Source organism: Chroicocephalus ridibundus, chromosome 4 (assembly GCF_963924245.1).
Source record: "Chroicocephalus ridibundus chromosome 4, bChrRid1.1, whole genome shotgun sequence".
In the NCBI taxonomy this organism is placed as follows: domain Eukaryota; kingdom Metazoa; phylum Chordata; class Aves; order Charadriiformes; family Laridae; genus Chroicocephalus; species Chroicocephalus ridibundus.
The window spans coordinates 46,580,061-46,601,172 of record NC_086287.1 but is presented as its reverse complement, the minus strand read 5'-3'; the positions used below and the strand labels follow the sequence as shown (position 1 = coordinate 46,601,172).

At 42.8% G+C, this 21,112-nt stretch overlaps 1 protein-coding gene across 6 annotated transcripts in view; it reads left to right on the top strand.

The window, feature by feature from the left end:
* AMBRA1 (autophagy and beclin 1 regulator 1) overlaps window positions 1-21,112 on the top strand; it is a 137,876-nt gene that overhangs the window by 50,606 nt on the left and 66,158 nt on the right. For 5 of the 6 annotated variants that reach the window (XM_063331897.1, XM_063331896.1, XM_063331901.1 and 2 more), the window contains 2 exons: window positions 4,043-4,126; window positions 4,688-4,788. In XM_063331897.1, coding sequence (XP_063187967.1) covers window positions 4,043-4,126; window positions 4,688-4,788 — 185 coding nt within the window. The remainder of the gene's footprint in view (window positions 1-4,042; window positions 4,127-4,687; window positions 4,789-21,112) is intronic. The other variant, XM_063331899.1, reaches the window with a different exon arrangement.

Genomic DNA, 21,112 nt, shown 5'->3' with positions numbered 1-21,112 from the left:
TGATTATTTAGCATTTCTATTGCATATAAGTGTCTAACCTCTGCGATAGAAATTGATCTAGGATTTTAAATTGGATCGCATGAAACACTAGAACATGCTGAAAATATGGAACAATTGGCGTGGTTTGATATAATTTGATTCTTATGAACTTGCGTGGCTTACTGGTGCTGGCGCTGATAATTAAATGGCTTTTCAAAATGGTCATTGTTGACCTAATTCTATTGGCAGTGTAGTCAGTGGGAGTTTTAATATTGACTACAGTGGGAACAGTTAGACGAACAGATTGCAGTAGAAATCCCATGCTGTGTGTTTAATTTCACTTCCTGATACAACAATCTCTAAATATTAAAGAGAGTTCTTGCCAAAATAGAAAAGCAGAACGTAGATTTTTTTTCCTTTTCTGACAGTCTTGACTGTCTTCTGTATCCACTCAGTTATTAATGTGGTAGCCAAGTTACCAATTGAAAAAAATGCCTTTTCCTCCAAACTTTAGGATGCAGTTTTGCATCTCCATGTCTGTTTTCAGAGCCAGTGTTGTATTTACATTGGTCAACTTTTCTCCTAACAAGCAAACAAAACAATAGCAGAAAAATCCAAACAAATTTGACCATCTTATCCAGTTTAGGGTAAACTTTCATTCTTCTTATGCCTTATTAAAGGTCCATAAATCTCCTGAATGGTTGGGAATTGCCGCCTTTTCTTGCTGCATTCTGTGTTGGTGTTAATGCTATTTTTCCCCTACCAACTCTTATTCTCCATATCGTGTTTTGATTTGTCCCACACTGGTATCTGAACAAACTATGATTAACCTGAATTTTGAGCCAGACCTTTAAAGTTGTTTTGACCAGTTGTTGGTTCTTGCAGTTTTCCTCTGGAGACAATTTAGTCTGTTACCTTACCTGCTGATTACTTCTGATTCTTTCCCTGCATCTTGCTCAATGGGTTGCTGAGTTCCTTTGTTATTGTTTTTTCACTGCAGAAGTTTCCCTGTGCTGTTGGTATTTGCTGATGCACTTGAGACAAAGGGCGTAGTAGGACACCTTTTCAGCCCTGTTACAGAACTTGCCGTGGCACACTGTGTCATTTACTTTTGCAAGGTTATTGGGTTGCTTTACAGAAGAGGCTTTTTCTTTTTTAATGTAGATGCACACACTCTGGGGGATTTGCTTTTCCAGGTTATGTTAATTAAACTGTTCACTGCAAATCACTACCTAACAAGTCTGTGGCTAGTTTTCACTAAATAGAAAATAAGAGTGTTAGATCTTCACCAGTACTTTAGAGAACTTTGGAAACTTGTCATTTCTTGCTGGAGTGCTTCATGCTGGCACTGCAGTCGTGCTAACATCTGCTCTCCTCCCTCTGTCAGCAGGCTGTATGTGGTACAGAAATAACACAAAGTGCCACCCATCTTCACTGATCTGTAGGGTGGGTTTTTTTTATTTTCCTTTTTAGAAGGTGCAGAAATAATCTTCAGCTGGCACCAGGGTAATGTCAGCTGTTCTAGCTTTTCAGCAGTAGATGCTTAAAAACCCTCTTGCATGGAGTTGAGCATGGGAGTTTAGATATAAAACACTCTGTAAATTAGTGATTCAGAGTAATGTTTAGTAATATTCCTCTTTAGCAAAGGGGAGTGTATCTTACACTTCCATTACAGTAAATAGGAATTCCAGTATTCTCAGAGGATAGTCACTATTTCTCATTCCCAATTCTGCTGTTTGAGTTATAGGGCAGTGGCAGTTTGGGTGTGGTGCTTTTTTAATTATTTTTTTTAAAGGGGATGTTAAAAATAGATTGCTGCCTCTTGAATCAGTAGATGCTGTGTCTGTCATGGTGAAAACTGAAGAAAAGTCTAGTCTATATCTTTTCCCTTTTAGGCTTTTTGTTATTGGAGGAGGGTTATATGCACAGTGAATGGGACAGTACAGGATACACTTCTCGCATCAGAAAGTCTCATTGATTAGAAAATTTGTGTCCTAAAGTGTTTTCATGAATGCTAAGAGCATTGACTAGTGGCATTTTAAAAAAACTTGAACGATTAGTTGCTTTAGGTCTCTTGGTTTGGGCTGTGGGAGGCTTGGCACCTTTGTCTTTTGTCTGCTGGAGCCAATTCTTCATGCCTTTTGAAACTTACTGCAGACATTCTCTTCAGTTGGAGAGTTTTGCAGGGTATAGCCCTGCTGTTGTTCCTTTTGCTGATACTTGTCCTTTTCAAAAGCATCTTCTGATTCTAGTAAATGTCCAAAGCGAATGCAAACCCTGAAAACTGTTTTGCTGCTTTTCTCCTAGGGCTGCATATCAGCATTATTTCAAACACTGCTACACAGACTTCTAAAAAGTGTATTTCTTGTCTGACTTTCACTAGCTCTTACTGTGTGTGGCAAGATCTGGAACGTGACACTTTTTTATCTCCTTTGACCTTTTCTCTTTAGCAGAAGAAGTTAGTATGTCAGCACTCGAGTTTGCAGGATTCCTTCTGTTTTTGATCCGCGTCTTAATGGGCTGGAGGCCTCTGGTAAAAGAACAGCAGCAGCTTTTTACTTTGCTGATTTTGGGAACCCTGCTGGTTACACAGAAACCTCAGGGCGAGGTGCGGCTTTAGCTGTGAACTGCAAACGCTGCGTCTGCAGTGGGAGGAGAAATGGAAGTTTTAAGCTTTGATTTAGATTTGGTTTTGGTAAAATAGCTTGAAATGCTAACGAGCTTTGCAGAACAACCTCTGCTCTTGTGTTCCTGGTTCCTCAAGTGTGTGGGAAACAGCCACGTAATGGACTTTCTTCTCAGCCCACGTTTCTTGCTCACTGACTTTAAAAAAGCAAAACAAAAAAAATAATTTATAAAATGCACAGCTTGCTGGAGTGGGTTAGGAATGTGCTTCTAGTGTGTTGCATAAGGAATATTTACTTTCCTAGTTGTTCCAAGGCTCTGCAAGTCATATTCTCCCCACAACTGCCTGGGAAGGAGACATAGGGCTGCAATTAGAGATGGGGATCTGGAATCTGGGGAGAACAGACTTGCTGCTTGCGCAAGGTCATGCAGAGAGTAAATTCCTGAATGGAGAATAAAGCACTGTGGAGGTCTGTTTCAGAACTCCAGAGTCACTGATGGAATCTCATTATTTTCCTTGCAGTTTTAGTGCCGTATAATTACAGGTCCTGTTGTGACCTATGAATGCAATATCAGGAATTTTATTTGCTGGGGACTCTGGAGGTGCTCCAGTTTGGCCTCCTGCGTGTTGTACAGTTGTTATTGCCAAAATCAGACTGGGTCAGCCATGGCTTTGTCTGTCTTCTATCTTGAGTATTCTGAGGATCGCAGCTCTGCAGCCTGTCTGGGTAACCTGTTCAGCATTGCACTGCACTCTGGGGAAGAAGACTTTCCTGTATCTGCTGTAGGACAATAGATACTAGACCCTTTACCCTCCTTCCTGAAGGCCCATACATTTATTGTGAAACAGAATGAGAGGTTTTTGGGGAGGTACAGTTTTCTCTGATACCACCTAACATTTCTGGCTTCACTAGAAAAGCTTGTGAAAGGGGAGATTATCTTAAGCTGTGATGGCACTTAAATTGGACCTTGAGGAAAGGAGTGCAATAAAGTAGTCTGCAAATTATGTTCTTTTGCCTGCAATTCTGTGAACGAAAAAATGAAACTTAACCAATCTCTTTGACTAACAAAGTCCTTATCAGGACTGTGGTGTGTTTGCCTTTGCTCTCCCAGTACAAATTATAGGGTTTCTCATTCATTTGCTCAGATGCTGATACTGATTCATTGACTCTCAAAAGTATCAACAAAACCACAGAGACACTGTCAAACCATGAAGAAAGTGGACATTAGGCTACCCATATTTAAAACTGTCAGGAGTCTTTGGTATAGTAAGTTGTATGAATTTGGAACACGAGAAGCATGTGATTTATGCAAGAGAACCATTAAATTTCAGTGGCATACTCAGGATGACTAGGTAACGTCGTCGGGTTTTTCTTTTCTTGGAGAATACTTTATTACATAGTATTTTTAATGTACAATTATTTTTTTTCTTTTGCTGAAGGGACAATGGAGACCGATCCAGGCACCGAGCACCCCGGAATGCCCGCATGTCTGCACCATCGCTGGGGCGCTTTGTCCCAAGGTAAGGCTTGTACATGTAAGAGTAAATGGGTGTGGAAGTCCTGGAGGTACCAGATGCAGTACACCTCTCTGGTGCTTTCAGATGGATTCCTTTTCTTGCACAGGGCTGCTGTTTTCTTGGTTTGCAATTCCTGGCATCCCTGAGATGGCATGTTAGTGTGATCATCTCGTCCTGTGACATTTGAAGGACAGCGCATGGTCCTCGTGCTTCTTACCTGCAGGTTGTAGCTATGGAGTGAAGGCAGAATAGGAGGAGAAAAGAGTCTGATCAGGGATTCTCAGCACAATGTGCTGGTTTGAGATGAGAAAGCTATTGTAGGAGGTAAAAGGTTTACTTAATGCTGATCTTCACAGCCGCATTGATCAGAGGAGGATCTAATCTGTAACTTGCTTTTTGTTTGAGGCAGTGGAGTGCTTGGCTAAGCAGAGGAGTCCAGCCTTCCCTCTGCTGTAGTCTGCTGGAATATAGTCATGTTTCCTCAAAGTAATTGCAGTTGCCATCCAGGGCTGTAGTATACTGGGATGTCTTTCTCCACGTAAGTTTACTCTTTTTGTTTTGCAGACGCTTCTTGCTGCCAGAGTACTTGCCTTATGCTGGGATTTTCCATGAACGGGGACAGCCTGGTTTGGCCACCCATTCCTCTGTCAACAGGGTTTTGGCAGGTAATGAGACTTCCTTGTTTGCAATAGTCATGTAGGATTTTTCTTGTGAACCTGAGTAGAGGAGGATTGGTGAGGAAAAGTCTCATTCCAACTTCTGAGGTTCTAGTTAAGTCACCTGAAACAAGAGAAAGAACTGTTGGAGTGATGCGGTGAGCTGTCGTTCAAGTGCTTGGCCATTGCAGATTTCACACGTCAAGTATGTACATGGGAGTCTCTGCATGAGTTGGGGAGGGGGGCTGTTAACAATTCTCCCTTTGTTTAACTTCCTCCCCTATGCCTAGATGTCTTTTTCTGAACAACCTGACAGACTAATGATCAGCTTGCTGCAGGTCCTTCTAATTGAATTATAGGGTGCCCTGTTCGTGTTCCGGCTGGCAAGATGCACACAAGGCAATGCGGGATTCAATTAGGATCTTAATAAGTGCATATTAAAAAAACCCGGCTGCCACCACATACAGCACACAGGCATTTGGGAGCCTTAAAGGGCAGGCGGAGGTGGGAAGGGAGGTAGGGGGGAGAGGAGGATATGGCACGCTGGCAGTTCATGAATGAGATGGTTATAGATGACACATCTTGAGGGTGGGTCTTTTTTGGCTGGGTCTGAATTGCTCTGTAATTAACCCCAGCGCAAGGGGATTCATCTTGGATCTTGGGGGAGAATGAGGGACAATGTATGGACAGGTAGGTTGGGATGTGGTTCTCTCCCTCCCTGTAGGTAATCACAGGACCACCACTAAGGGGAGTACTGAAAGGTTTCTCAAGAGGCTGTGTGACCCTTTTCCTTATCTTAAGGCATGATCAACTATACCTAAACTAATTCGGGCAGGATTTATCTAACGTGTTCTTAAGAGTCTTCACTGGAGTTTTCCCAACCATTCTGGGGTGGAACTGTTGTTCTTGCACGGCTGATATAGTATGGCAGTGGTCTTGTCTTTGATAACAGATTTCTGGCATCTCCCGGACTCGTGTTTCTCTGGACATTTTGTTTTGAGTGTATGGTTCATAGACCTTCCTGGTGCAGTAATAGCAAGAGCTCAGCCAAAGTCTAGCCTCCAGAGCACCGCTGCTTTTTTTCCTTAGGAAAGAATGGAGCTAGCCTGTAGCTTTAGCTGACGCATGTGCTTTCCTGTGTTTGCTGCCTGTGTGGGCTTTGGTTGTTGGCACGTGGAAACAGCTCACTGGCAGATAATTACTTGCTGCCAGGCAACACTGCAGAACTCTTGTGCAGCCCCACTTTGCTGGAGACACCTGTCTTCGACCCTCTTACAGCCCTCCTTGCAGTTCGCCTCTTCCTTAATGGCTAGGAAACAGCCTGGCTTTTTCTTGCACGTTTTAGGAAATTTGAGCCCCAAAATACACGTACTTGCTGTTCGTTGTGTGTGTGTGTGTGTGCTGAGATTAACAAAAGAAGGCAGAAGTTGTAATCATGGGACTCAACAAAGATCATCAATCTTTTCTGTATGGCACTGTGCTGAGCCTACTTAAGACAAGGTCTGTTAGCTCTTACAGTGTCGTGGAACCTTACATTTATTGACTTAAATGTAAAATTAATTCTCCTAATGCAGCAGCTGCTTGTGATATGTTATTTTAATATTCTGTTTACTTTAGTATGTGTTTACACTTTCAGCTTTCAAAATGTTTTTTACATTTGTGCTCAAAAACACGTTAATGTGTTACAGAAATGAGGAGAGTTGAAGTTGTAAATATTAAGTGGAGGAATGAAAGATGAGAACTAGGAAATGAGGTTGCAGCTGTGGAATAGTTGGAGAATTTCTTGGGTTACGTTGGTCAGCAGCATTGTGATTTTCAGTATGTCAGAGCCACTGGAAGTTGCAGTGCTGATAGCATGTTTTCCTTTTTAGTTAGCCTATGCCAAAGCTTGTTCTAGTTTTTTCTTTACTATCATAATGAAAAACCTCTACTGAAGCTCAAAAGTGCTTTAACCCTGGCCTGGTAATTATGGGTGAGGTTGCCAGCCTTGGCTGAGGGAAAAATCAATCATCTGTCTTCCCATTAACACAGGCTAATCTAAGCTTGAGTGCCTTAAATTGCTTCATCCTACCATGTATCTAGACTGTCATTTCTGAATTATGTTTAAGTGTATAAATGCTAAATGTATTTCTTATGTAACCTCTACAGCATTTGAGAAAAGATGCCAAAAGCCCCCCCCCCCCCCCCCCCGTATTCCTAACCTGACAGCTTTCTAAAAATTGATGGTAGACTTCTGTAGTCAAGTATGAGTGAGAGCTGTTGTTTAGGGAAATATACCCAATTACACTTCTCCTGTCCCCTCCCCACTTACTGTCATATGCAGAGAGGAAATAAAAGCAACAGACGGAGGTCTTATGGTGTAGGAATTACTTGGTGGTGTACTGACTAAATTTCTTAATGTCAAAGCTCTTGCTGTCAGGTTCTGTCCACGTTTACTTTCAGCTGTCTGTTCTATGTGAACAGCTTTCCATTGTTCAAGTATTGTTCTCATGCAATTGTTACAGACAATAGCTCCATGGTAGGAAAGACTGCCTTGTGAATAAATTCTTAGAGCCGCCTGATTTAATGAACCACTAAAAATTGGAGGTTATCTAAGCAGACGGGCTAGTGCAGCAACACAGTAGGTTTGGCAGAATGACTCTGATGTGGCAGGCAGGGCTTAGGTCAGGATTAGAGAGTCCTTTGTACTAGACAGGGACTGGTGGCCATCCCTGCATCAAAGCACTTCCAGGGGAAGTATAGGAAAGGTGGCAACAGATGGGTAGAGTAGGTGGGAGTTCAGGGGGAGAACGAAGCGATACTAGTCAACATGACAGACAGAGATATCTCATGCCAGCAGCCTAATTTGCATGTAGCCCTGGAACAATGACGAATCCCAGTAGCACCTTCCTGCCTGACTCCTTATCTACTGGTGCAGTTTAGACCTATCTGTTAGCTGATACAATATGCTGCATCACTGTGCTTTCTGGCACCAAGTAAAACACCATGTGAAAATATATTGCATCAACATTGCTACCTTTAGCGTTCAAACTTGTAATCACACCAAAAAGTGTTGGTAGTTTGACAAGTTATATTTTCCTGTAAAGTCTATGTTGATTGGCAGTAATTACACTGTCCTCCTTTAATCCTTTATTAACTGAGTCTTATATCAGCTTTTTCATTATTTTGTCTGGAATCAATGTCATGCTGACAAGACTGACACATCTTATCCTATTTCAACCTTTTAAAATACTGGTATAACACTAGCATATTTTTCAGTCTTCTACATTCCCCTTTTATTTCAAGACTAATGAAAAAAACTGAGAGTTCATTTGGCAGCTCTTCTAAAGCTCATGGTAGTGTGGGCTGTAAGCTGCCCTCTGGACTCTCCTCTCCTTGGTGAACTGCTGTAAGTGATGAGGTTGTGGTCTCCAAGGAAACATCCATACAGTGAAAGCCAGTTAAAGTGGTTGTTTGCTAAAGTGATGATGAAAGCAGTGAACACATTTCGGCTTCTCATTTGATAGGACTGGCCAATTGCATATGGCAATGCAAGTGCAATACCACATCTTGGGGCCATTTGAGTCTTCTAGTTTCTTGGGTTCGCTGATATTTGCAGGCCAACAGAGTGGGGCTTTTTCTTGGGTGTTTTTTGTGTGTGTGTTTTTTTTTTTTTTTTTTTTTTTTTCTTCCTTCCCCTGTGCTTCCCAGGAGATCCCAAAGAGCCGTTCTGTGGGATGGGGTTACATCTTTTGTAATGGGAGCTAGTACTACTGCAAAGTTCAGCGATGTTAACATGCCTGGTCCTGGATCCAAGAAACACATGGCTCAGTATTGTGTTTACCACCTCTTCCTGCTTTTTTTTGTTTTTTCCTTAAGATGAATATTTCTGCCCATTGTTTTGTTTGGTTTTTTTTTTCTTTTGGTTTGTTTGTTGGTTGTGGTGTTGGTTTGTTGGTTTGGTTTTTTTTGTTTTTTAAATAAATTTCTCTTTGTCCTAATTCACATTGCGAGCATGACATTAATTTGAGGGCCAAGTCATAGATATTTTTGGCATCTGATATTAGAGAGATGTACATTTTAATATATTTTTTTTAAAAATCACTAAAAACTTTTTAAAATAAGATCCACTTCATTGCCACTGAAGTGCTTATGACCTCTTGTTTGCCTATGTGAACTTTTCCTTTAGGCTTTCTGGTAATGGACTGCTTCAGGATGACAGAGACATGCTAATGGTATAGTGGAACAAAGAAGGCTTTAGTCTCAGTTCAATGGAAGCTTGGAGGAAGACAAAAATCAGCATTTGCCAAGGAGCTTTTCAGGAGGCTTTAAAAATTGACACAGATGCCGGTTTGCTGACTGCAGGAGACCTGCAGATGAAAGTTTGAGTTTGATAGAGTCACCTAGCTTTGTGAAATGCTTGTGGCTCACCTCACTTTGTTTTAATAGGCATCTATTCAGTTATGTGTATCTCAACAAACAAAATATTTTTCCTTGCACGAACACAGATCATGTTTGTCTATTCTGGCTTTGCCACCAGACTTCATCTCTTTAAATGCAATCCAGCACAGTTGCTCTGAGTCCTCCACCTCATGGGGAGATCCCGAATGAGCATGGCTTAAGGACTTGAGCGATACAACACTCTACAGTTACAGTTTTTGAGTAATTTCATTGCTGTTTCAGGGTAATAGATTCAGACCAGAGACCGAACACTTACATGTATTCAAAGAATGATCTTGATATTACAGATTTTTCCATAGCCCATGTCTATGACCTGCTAGAAAAGTAATAATAGTGCAGCTTTGGCTGTCTCTGCTGAGGCTGCCAAAGCTGGCTGTCTGTGGCTTGTTACACTGGGGTGGGGCTGAGGCTATAGGTGAAGCTAAGAATTGGTTGATAGCCTGCCTTTAATTGGGATCTAGGACTTCAAAGTGTAATGGACAGCTGCTGTTTACCCAAAATCACATAAACTATCACATTCTTCAAAGCTTGGCTCCCTAGGAGAATTCTACCTCATGTGCCTTCAAGTGAATTTCTGTACTTCAGCCAGAAGCTGCTAACACGCAATTCTTAGAGCATTTGAAGTTTCATCAGGATGAAAATTAGCTAAGATGCTGGATAAATGTTGTCCTCCTTCATGACAGGAAGATTTATTTGAGCATGTGATAGTTCTTATAAGAGGAATTAGGGCGATGGCCTCTCCCCAGTCAAATTTTCGAACCAGACCCACTAGCTAAGGTGCCTCCTGGTGCATGTTCCCAATCTGTTGATCCACTCTAGCAGTGTTAAGGGCTAATTTCAAATACAAGTGAATGGCTCTAACCTAAACCCAGTTAAAATGGATGTTGATGAGCCTGTGATACATATAATTGGATACAGTGTCGGTTGCTGCTGCAACTAGAATTAGCCCCGTAACCTTTCGCTTCTGCTCTAATGATGAAAGTGATCATGATAAGAGGCTGCTTTGGTTGCCTTGGAAACCATATTGCAGGCAGATTCTCCAGTTCCTCTGGCATTGCAGGTGTGCTTGTCTCCCATGGCTCAAGTCTTCTTGACCTAATCCTAGTCTGTTACATACAGTGTCAGTGAGCTGTGAATTCTGTTCTGAGATGCCCCCATCCTTCAAATGTGCTTGCGGTGATGCACAGCTCTACAGAGTATGACTAAGATGACTTGAGAGCTCCATAAGGCCAGAAAAAGTTAATGGGAAAACACATCCCAGTTGTCTCTGTACCCTTGTTTTTCTCACTATTAGTAGATATGTGTTCTCTGACAAGGCTTTCTGTACAGTTGCCTGAGACGTGAGTGTTGTTTTGAATCTGTACCTTCAGCTGTCCGTCATTGGCTTTTTGCTATTAGCCTGCTTGTGCCTTTTCATCTAAGACAACTACAAGAATTTGGATTAGTGTCCTGATCTCATCCTGCTTTTCACAATAGAGAGATCTGTAGAGTAATACAATCCATGAACATAGCCAGGTGGCTTTCTATGGAGTGTGTTTCTGTTATAAGCCTCTTGGGTACAGCTTAATGTGGAAAGATATGAACCTTTGAGTAACCTAATTCTCTGTGGTACTTCTGTGATCTATGTTAGTGGACATGAAACGACATAAGAGGCTTAAAATATGCCTCAGGTTCTTCTGCGACTTGAGAGCTAGAGGTATCTGTTACCTTCATTGCAGACTTGAGAACTGTTTATAATTTCTGTGAAAGTGCAACCTTTCATGCAGAAATGTAGGGAAGAAAAGAGTCTGTAGTGCTGAATTGCAAATGCATGAACTCATTACAGTAGGGAGTGGAAAGTGTGCCTTTGTGGACGTGGTGAGAGGTATCCTCAGAGTTGTAGATTTCCTCAACATGGTACTTAAGCTTTTGGAGACAGTAGGATTTTGGAAGTATGGAGAAGACTTGAATTGTGTGACATACTCTTATTTAAGTGTTCACTTATAAACTTGCTTCATGTATTCTAAAAACACACTTGCAGCCCATGAGCTGCTGGACCTCAGCTCTCATCTGCGTTTTCCTCTTTCCAACTGCTGCTTTCCTAGAGCAGCTTTCACAGAGTCACAGAATGGTAGGGGTTGGAAGGGACCTCTGGAGACCATCTAGTTCAACCCCCCTGCCAGAGCAGGGTCACCTAGAGCAGGTTGCACAGGAACGCGTCCAGGCGGATTTTGAATGTCTCCAGAGATGGAGACTCCACCACCTCTCTGGGCAGCCTGTTCCAGGGCTCTGCCACCCTCAAAGAAGTTCCTCCTCGTGTTTAGGTGGAACTTCGTATCCTCAAGTTTGTGCCTGTGACGTCTTGTCCTGTCGCTGGGCTCCACTGAAAAGAGCCTGGCCCCATCCTCCTGACACCCACCCTTTAAGTATTTATAAGCATTGATAAGATCCCCCCTCAGCCATCTTTTTTCCAGACTGAAGAGACCCAAATCCCTCATCCGTTCTTCATAAGAGAGGTGTTCCTGTCCCCTAATCATCTTTGTAGCCCTTTGCTTGTACCCTCTCCAGCAGTTCCCTGTCCTTCTTGAACCAGGGAGGGTGACGATGAAAGCTTTTAAATTTCCTCCTCGATCATGGTGGAGTATCTCATAAATAAAATCTCCTGATAGTTTGGTGTTCCAGATGGATTGGAAGACAGAATAAAGTCATATTCTGTGAGTTAACTTTATCTTAGTATTAGATCCATTGTTGACTTCTACTTCATAGATTCTGTGGCTGTGACTACAGGGTTATACCACACCATACTGTGGTCAGAAGGTGAACTTCTTAGCAAGCATTCTTAAAATGAAATCTCTCTCCCAGAAGGTACGTATCAGTTTGTTAATGCTTAAAAATGGCAAGCCTAGAAACCAACGGGTAATACATAACTTCTTGTGGGTACACAGGGGTTGGATAGCTGATCCACAGATGCTACATTTTCCCTAGCAGGTCCGTCTTTATAGTACATCAGTCATTCTTCACTGTATTACAAGACACCAGTGAGTTTGTTTTTTACGGCTCTGTGCTTTAATAGGCAGTCCAGCTGCCCCTTTTCTCATGCTGTAATCTGTGTCATCCTGTAGCAATGTACCTTGGCACAATGAAGGCCACAAGGTAGTTGATGCCATTAGCATTTGAATGACCCACAGGCCATCTCTTCTGAAACGCTAGTCCTGTGCAAAGACCCCACAAAAGTTCCCAAGCTGGTGGCATTGGTTTTAATGCAGATAAAACCAGTGAGCCAAAGGGGTTTAGTTCTCTGATCTAGCTAGATGCATCCTGAAAGGAGATGGCTGGTAATGTGGAGCAAAAGCCATTAACGTATGCATTTGTGTGGTGGAAAAGGTTGTGTGTTATTTCCAGTTAGCCTTTCCCTCTCATCCAAAATATCAAATTCTGCAGTGAGAATCTGTGTGGTTACTCATCCTCATTTTGATGTCCACTCCTGCTGTACGCTGTTGCATGCAACAAGCATAGACAACTAGAAAGCATCAGGATACTTTGTGTGCTGGAATGGAAGACTGTTAGTCTGTCTGTCTGCTTATAATGCCCTGCTTGCTCTATGCTTCTGCTCACTTGCTTCTTCCATTTAACAGCAATGGTGCTCTGTGGGCACAAACACTTCTCCGTCGTCAGCTGTGAAAAGATCCAGTTTGAATTCTTTGGTTGGGACAGTAAGAGTGCAAAGCACTAGAGATTGAAGGATGGAGGGAATGAACTTGCATCAGAACCCTTGTAAGATGCTATCCCTTATTAGATTCTGGAGACTAGAGTACTCTCAAGGCTTGAGTGACTCCCAAACCAGTTTAATTTCTAAAATAAATTTGTAGTATTTTGTGTATCAATGTCTTCATGTGGAAAGAGCTGCCTTTTTACATCTGAGAACTGGAGACAGTCCAAAAAAGTCTCTTAAATGTTGCACAATAAAGGTGAACTGAAGAGTCAAAAAGTGTTGTTAGCGCTTTAAAACTTGTTCTTGCTCAGTCCTTTTTGTTCTTGTCTTTCCTTTATGATTTTGCAGCTCAAGCCGTTGTTCATCTCAGTCTGCGAAGTCTGGGAATGTGTTAGTTGAGAGATATGTGAATCAACTGGAAATAAGGATCCACAGCTAGGTGCGCTATGCGGGGTATTTACACTGTAGTTTTGGGGGCATCTGACTTGGAGGCTAAGCTTCCTGTGTAGTTAGCAGAGAAAGAGAAGCTTCTGCTCCGATTCATCACCTGAAGTGAGATGAATTTAGGTGCTCTGAATCTTCTGTGGAGTTGCCAGCCTATTTATCACTCATTATATAGGGAACTTTGGAAGAGTATCTTTCTGCTGTGGATACCTTACGTGCCTAAAATTAGGCAGGTTGCATCCTGCCATGATGCTAGGTGCAGAAAGGATGATATCTTGAGAGGAATCTGAGCAGAAGGATTAAACAAAAGCAACAAGGTGGTATAAGAAACAAAGAAAGCAGCAACTCTGAGAGGAGGGAAAGCAACAGCTTTTGGTTTGTATGGAAGGTGTTTTTTCGTGGGTGCTTTGCTTCCAGAAGTAAACACCGCTTGGCAGAGTGGCAGTGCCAACGTAGCATATAGGTTTGCTGTTGATCAGTGCTGCTCACCTGCTTTCTTTATTTTCTACTATCCACTGAAAAGGTGGAGTTGCTCTTAACTTACGCCCCCCAACCCTCAGTACGCAAGCCCTACCACTGTCTACAGCAGGTAGTCAAGTTTTCTTGGGAGAGGCTGTACCCTTTCTCTGTTTCTGCAGCTTTTTCTTCTAGTTTTTTTGAGATTTTTTTTTTTTAAACTTATTCTGGACTGCAAGTATTAATGGATATTTTGAGACCAGTCAGACAGTGCATCGTAACTCGCTGCTCAAGATAAATAAGCCTTGTGTGATAGGGATTTTTTTTTTCTTGTTTCCACCTGTGAAATGATGGTACTGCTACCATCATTTGGTGTGCAGCATTGTTGCGAAAATAATTCTGCTGGCTGGGGGTATGGAACTTGATTTTTACAGTGTGAGTGAATGTGCCTGCTTGCAGGAGCTCTTTCTCAGACCACATCAGTCTCAGAGACTCAATAAACACTCATGTGACTTCCTCCTATGTTATCCTCCTCAACATTTATGCTTCCTATTGTTGCACAGTGCTGTGACCTGTTTATTAATTTCTTCTCCTTCCTATTCTGTGCCTCTTCTTGCTGTGTGTTGTGCATTGATGTGACAGACTGTGGACCTGTCTCAACCTGTAAGTAGTGTAGTAGGCAACAAGCTCTGGTACTTGATCAGAAGCTGTGCTAGATGTGATACAAGGAGGCTCACTGTAGGTACGCTCCTTGTTGCTACTTGGTGGTGTGTCTCTTTCACATTTCATACTCAAAACATGGCTACAGGACTCAGCAGGTAGAGTTTTGGTTTTATAAGAAATGTAACATCTTGATTTCCTGTATGTGGGAAGATAATGCAGCAGTTTTGTTGCTGCAGCAGGGCTTGTGGCAACTGTTTTGCAGTTCCCGGATGCATTTAAAATATTGTTTCTTATGCCTCACAAGCTAACACATTAGCTAAGCAAATGCATGAGTACTGTAATCAAGTTTTATTTGTAAGTGAATTAGCCTCATGTCTTGTAACGGGATGTTTTCTGGATCTTTCGTCATGTCTTGCTCTTTTGGTTTCATGCCTCAAAATGGGCAAAAGAGGCCCACTTTGGGCATATGCAGATAAATAAGGAAGTATCTACAGGACAGCATTGTGGGAAAAGCTCTTTAGGAAAACAGACTTTGGCCTGTTCAGGGATCTGCTTGGGGACAATGCATACTGTTTAACATCTTCATTCATCACCCAGATGATGGGTTGGAGTGCACCCTCAGCAAAACTGGGAGGAATAGGTGATGAACCAGAAAGCTGTGCTTCTAGTCAGAGGAACTTTCATAGGCAGGGAAATGGGCCAACAGATCTTACTAAATTCAGTGAAGAGAAATGCCAAGTCCTGCACCTGTAGAGGAATGACCCCATCCACCAGTACAGGCTGTGGACCTACTGGCTTTGCAACTTTGCAAGAAAGTGACTTTGCAGAAAAAGACCTGGGGGGTCCTGGTGGGCAATAAGTTGAACATGAGCCACCAAATGTGGCCTTGCAGTAAAGAAGGCCAACAGTGTACAGGGTTGAATTAGGAAGGGCATTGCCAGCAGATTGAGGGAAGTGATCCTTCTTTTCAGCCCTGGTAATGCCACATTTGGAGTGCTTTGTCCAATTCTGGGCCCTCAGTGCAAGAAAGGCATGGACATACTAGAATGAGCGCAGCAAAGGGCCACAAAGATGAGTAAGGGATTGGAGACTGACTTGAGGGGAGAGGCTGAGAGAGCTGGGACTGTTCAGCCTGGAGAAGAGAGGGCTCGGGAGTGTATCTTCTCAATGTGTATAAATAACCGAGGGAATGAAGATAAGAGAGCTAGGCTCTTCTTAGTGGTGCCCAGTGAAAGGACAAAAGGCAACGGACACAAATTGAAATTCCATTTGAATTTAAGAAAACTTTTTTTTTTTTTGTGTGAGAGTGGTCAAATGCTGGAACAGGTTGCCCAGGAGGGTTGTGGGGTCTCCATCTTTGGAGATACTCAAGTTTGCCTGGAGATAGTCCCCTGTAGCCTGCTGTAATTAACCCTGCTTTGAGTAGGGGATTGGACTAGAGCGGCTCCAAGAGATCCTTTCCATCCTCAGTCTTCAGTGATTCTCTGAATTATATGAGTGCACAGAAGCAGTTACACAATGTTTGGGTTCAACATAGGTGAGAATAGTTTGTTTTAGCTAAAGGTGTGTTAAATACCACATTTCAGCAGTAGGTACAGCTGCATCTGGTTGCATGTAGTGGCATTGTCTGCTAAGCCTATTGTAAAACCTCCTGATGGCTGTACCAAGAGTTTCTCATTTTCAGTTTGTTTTGGTAAGCTGAACTGAAAGCTGAAAACCCCTCAGTCCTCTACTTGTGTAGTTTAAGTGTCCATAGAGTTGGCGTGGATTAGCTGCTGTATGTTATGAACATAATTTACAACTTTATTTGCAAGTGAGATTAGAATGAGTGTAACTTTTCTGGTCAGAGTGAGTGCAGACCACTTTGTTTTACAGGATATGCTTAATGAGGTCTGAGGTGTCAGGGGATTTTTGGCTAGTATCTGGAAGTGCGACTGCACTGAGATCAGCAGTAGTTGGAAAGATCTGCGTTTACTCAAGTGCGCCAGACACTGCCTGTGACTGGCTGCATTTCAGGAGTTGCGGAGATGTTTGCTGTACATTGTCCTTGGTTGTGCTGCCCCACGAGAGAAGTTTGGTAGAGAAATGTGTATGATTTTGTCATCCACATGAGAAAGTACTATTAAAGGGTTTAGAGGTCTCAAATACAGAACCTTGAAGTGATAATTACACTTTTACCGTCATGTTCCCCAGAAGAGTTGATGGTGTAATTGCAGGGTTATTGTTACCAGCCTGGTAGTAGTCTTCCATGTGCATTTGTGGAAGATGGTTCAAATGGGAGCAGAGTAGTATTCAAAGCCTTGAATTAGGCTGAAACAATAGGGAGGATTCTGGACAGTTAAAGGAAGCAGTTTTATGGAATGACTCTGAGGCAAGATGTATTTCAAACAAGCCAGCTGTTAAGCACTCTTAAGAGCCTAGTGTTCAATGTTACCAGCCTATTGCTATTGGCCTTTCAAAGAACTGGGTGTTTGGGGTCTGGGGTCAATCCACTTTTGTCTGTAGATAGTAAAATGTGGAGTGTGACAGTGGCAATCTCAATCTGTTTACTTGGAGAGCAGATCTTTCCTGCACTCGCTTCTTTCCCAGTGGTGATCCAGGCAATGGTACATTGTGGGTAAGTAAATATTACAATAGCCCAGAGTGAGATTAGATACCTTGGGGGACAAGTAATGGGTATCCTGTTTGCAGTTTGTGAAGGTTTGTTTCAGGCAAAGTAGTGCCTCTGAAAACGTCTTTGGGGAATTGCACGTGAACCAAGGGAATATGAATTCTTGTCATAATGACATAGCTCTAAGAACTTATATGGGCAGGCAATATCAGGGATTATGAAACTGTTGTTATCTTTTTATATGATCTTATTAGCAGCATTCCAGATGGTGAGCAAATCCATGTGCAACTCTTGAGCCCTTCTGAAGTGCAGACACAAAGTAGCTGAAGGAAGAATCAGCTGAGGAAGACTTCAGCTATAGAATGACATAAGCTTAATGCGCTTAGCTAATCAAAGTAGTAGTAGGTAGTCATTGTTACTTGTCTGGTGTAGATATATCTATGTGGGGGAAAGATTTCTGATAGAGCACCCTTTCATTCTAGAGCACCCTTTCATTCAATAGACAAAAGGCATAGAAAGATGGAGAAGCTGATGTCAGACCAATTTAGACTGGAAACAAATGGCAGATGTCTGACTAGTGGTGTTAGGGTTTTCTTTATTTCTTAAAGTCCTGCTGCATAAAGTTCACCACTTACCTTATGTTAGCTAATTGCTGAAACAGGTGGGTTTTTTTCCAGTGCATGGAGTGTTTTTACTAGCAAAATTGTTGCCTGGGCTCAAGGGGAAGTTCATGAGCATACTACTGGTCCCACAGTTCCTGATATATGTACAGGAGTCTCGATGGGATGTCTTCTGTGGTCCCAGTGCAGGAGACGTCCTGCTAGCCACTTGCAGTATGTCATGAGCTGTATTCTGTTCCAGTGCCCAGTGGTGGAAGTGAGCGCTGAATCTGAGAAAGATCGTATATTGTATTTGCTGATGCAGACTGTCCCAATAAGCCTTTCTTTTTATTGGTGGCTGGGAAGCTAAAGCTGGCTTTGAGATTCAGAAAGGTGTTGGAGGGAGATGACGATGTTCTTAAAAGTGAAGGGTGCAGGCTGATTCCTTTTGTGTGCATTGTTAAAGCGATGAATTTCTACATATCATTATATCAGAAGGGGTGAGATTTTGCAGAAGTACTCATCTTTTTGTGGGCGGTGAGGGCCCCTTGGGGACCTGTCTCTTTGTGGGTGGTAAAGCTCACTTAGCCATAAAAGTATTTTCCCACACCTTGCTGCCCCCTTTTTAAAGGGGAAAGAAAAAGAATAAAATAATTACCCATACTCCAGAGTGCGGAGGGGGGGCAGAAACCCTTGTAACCTACCACATGGAGGAGGTAGGAATTGTCAGTGACCTGCCACATTTGGCTATCATCTTTGAAGAGAACAGTTGTGGTTTTTGCTTACATGTTTCGTAGGCCGGGGGGGGAAAGACACCAAAACACACCACCACCACAAAGCAAGCCCTGAGCCAAATTTGCTACACCCAATATAGAATATCTTCACAGACATTTTTATAGCCATCCTGGCATAAAGATGGAGGATGCTCTTGCTATGGCAACATAGTTGTATGTTGTGTAAGGAATCTGATAAGGATGCCGTGTACTGATTCCTAGCTCCCTTTCCCAGATAGATAGGATTGTAGCACTGGATCCTTCTGCTTGCTACCCTGAAGCTGGTGTGTTTTGGTTTGTTTTTTTTTTTTAATAACTGAGCATTAATGTATCAACCTGTTACCAGTTAGTGTATGCAAATTGAAGGTTGTTTCTAGCTATTAGATTCTGCAGTGATAGTTTTCCCTCCACATAGTATCGTTACCTCAGCTTGTTCTCTCTGTTGGTTTTATGCTTCTGGCCAGCTGGCTTTCCTTGATTGTTGGGGAAGATGTATGGGAAGGTATTGTAAGGTTAGTCACAACTTGTCTGCCTTTTTGGAGCTACTTTTGGGCTGTGGGTTTATTCATCCCAGATGGGTTTACCTTACCGGTGTGGTTTAGGTTAATGTGAGCCAGACTGAGAAGTCACCCTCTCAGTGTGGAGGCTGGAGGAGTTTTGGAACATGCCCTTGGCAAGGGCAGAGCCTAGAGAATTAAGTGTAGGCTGTGGACTTCTCCGAAAACATAGAAGCTGCATTTATTAACATTTTTTGGAGTGTTAAATGTGTGGAAGGTGGTTAAGTGTCCTGCATGAGACAGAGAAATTCTTAAAGAAAACCAAGCAGAGGATCCAAACAGTATTTGTGCAATAGCAAACACAGACCCTATTCATGATGAGAGCACTATATAAACCCATACCGTTTTTTTAATTCCTTGCGTCAGGACTCAGTCAGAAGTAAATGCAGACAGCAGGAGGTTTTGTACACTAACAAATATAAACAGGAACTGAGGGTGGAGGTGCACGCCATATACGTCTCCCTCTCCCCACCTCCTGTTTTTAAAAAATTAGTATAGCACCACCTCTGGAGTGGGGCAGAAGAGGGAATGGTCTCCAGTGTCTTCAGGAGCTCAGAGAGCTGGTTTTGAATTAAGCAGGAGCTGGAAGTCAGTGCTACTAAAGGAAGCTGTGTTTTGCTTTCTTGAGCAGTAGGTTGACACACTCTCCTGCTGAGCCTGATGTGGGCTGTAGTCCAGCAGCCCCGGCACTCAGGAGTTATCATGTTTCTGAGAGTTCGAAATCAGTAGGAGCTGTGAGCCAGCCTCTATCAAGGTTAACTGCTGTGGGCTCTCAGGTCCTGCTGAATTCCCTGGTAGCCTGGCTTCTAAGTCCAGCTCTTGCTGATCTGGGAAAAAGATTCACATCTCTTTCCCTTGCTTCAAGCACTGCCTGAAACTCTGTACAATTTCAGCTGTGTCAACCTGCTTCAACCCACCTGTTTTTGCAGCAATGGGTGGGAAGGAGTACGTAGGTGTGGCTTATGACCCATCAGATAACTTCAGAGCTGGCAGCAAGCACAGAGATCAGTGTGGAAGAAGTTGTGGTGATGTTCATAATTGCTCATTTGTCTCCTTCAGCATCTTTGGGGGTGGTGAGATTGGTAATTTTGGAAGTCATTCACAGAAGGCAAGGGAGGAGTAATCCAAGAATCAAAAATATTATCGCTTTTGCTAAGTATGGTATAATGATGACAGTTCAACTACTAGTCCTGAGCTTCGACCAGGAAGGAGGTCACTAGAAGCAGAGCAGCTTTAGTAGTATTTGAGAGATGGAAGGTAGGCTGGAGAGGAAACAAACTGGACTCGTCAGAAAAAGAAAAATGACTGCCGGGAGTTCACATGATGCAGTTTGAGAGCTAGAGATGAGAAGAACATGGGAGTGAATGCAGTTCCCCTTCTCACCTAAGGTATCCAAAATGTGACCCAGGGTCTCAGGAATTCAGAGACGCAAGGAGTTAATGCATATTTGTATTGTGAGAGGAAAGAGAAGAGCATAAAAATGTGTACTGGCAAATGGCAAGGGATGGAAATTGGCATGAAAGGAATAGGGAGAAGGGGTTAAAATCATAGAGGCAGGTGGAGTGCATAGAAGGCAGTGGAGTGCTTGGGAAGGTGCTTCTGTATGTGATGGGAGGAACTCCAGGAGGGGAAGGGAAGGCTGAAGGGATGGAGGAAGTAAAGTCACTGTAATTTTCTTATAAGCAACTGAGATTCTGCACAGAGAGAAATGGAAGCTGGAGGAGGGGAGGGTTTGAGGAATGAGTCAAAGGTGGTGATGAGGCAGCTGGGATTGCAGGCGTGGGTTTCAGTTAAGCTGGAGAAACACTTTGTCTTTTTTCAAACAATTGTTCGTATTAGCATTCACGGTGTGGGCATGCATGCTCCCATCCATGTGATGTGTGTCTCCTGGTGTGCTACACACATGAGTTGTTTGAGGATCTGTCTTTTGGTTCATGACAGACCAACCCAGTCAGATCTCTCTGTCTTCCCTGAGGTGCCATAGTAGAAGAGATAAGTTGTGTAGTGGAGGAAATTGGTCTGGTGACAGTTTTCATTAGAGTTGTCTCACAATAGATGGTGGAATGGGAACCAGGGGTAGGTCAGTCTCAAAAATCTGG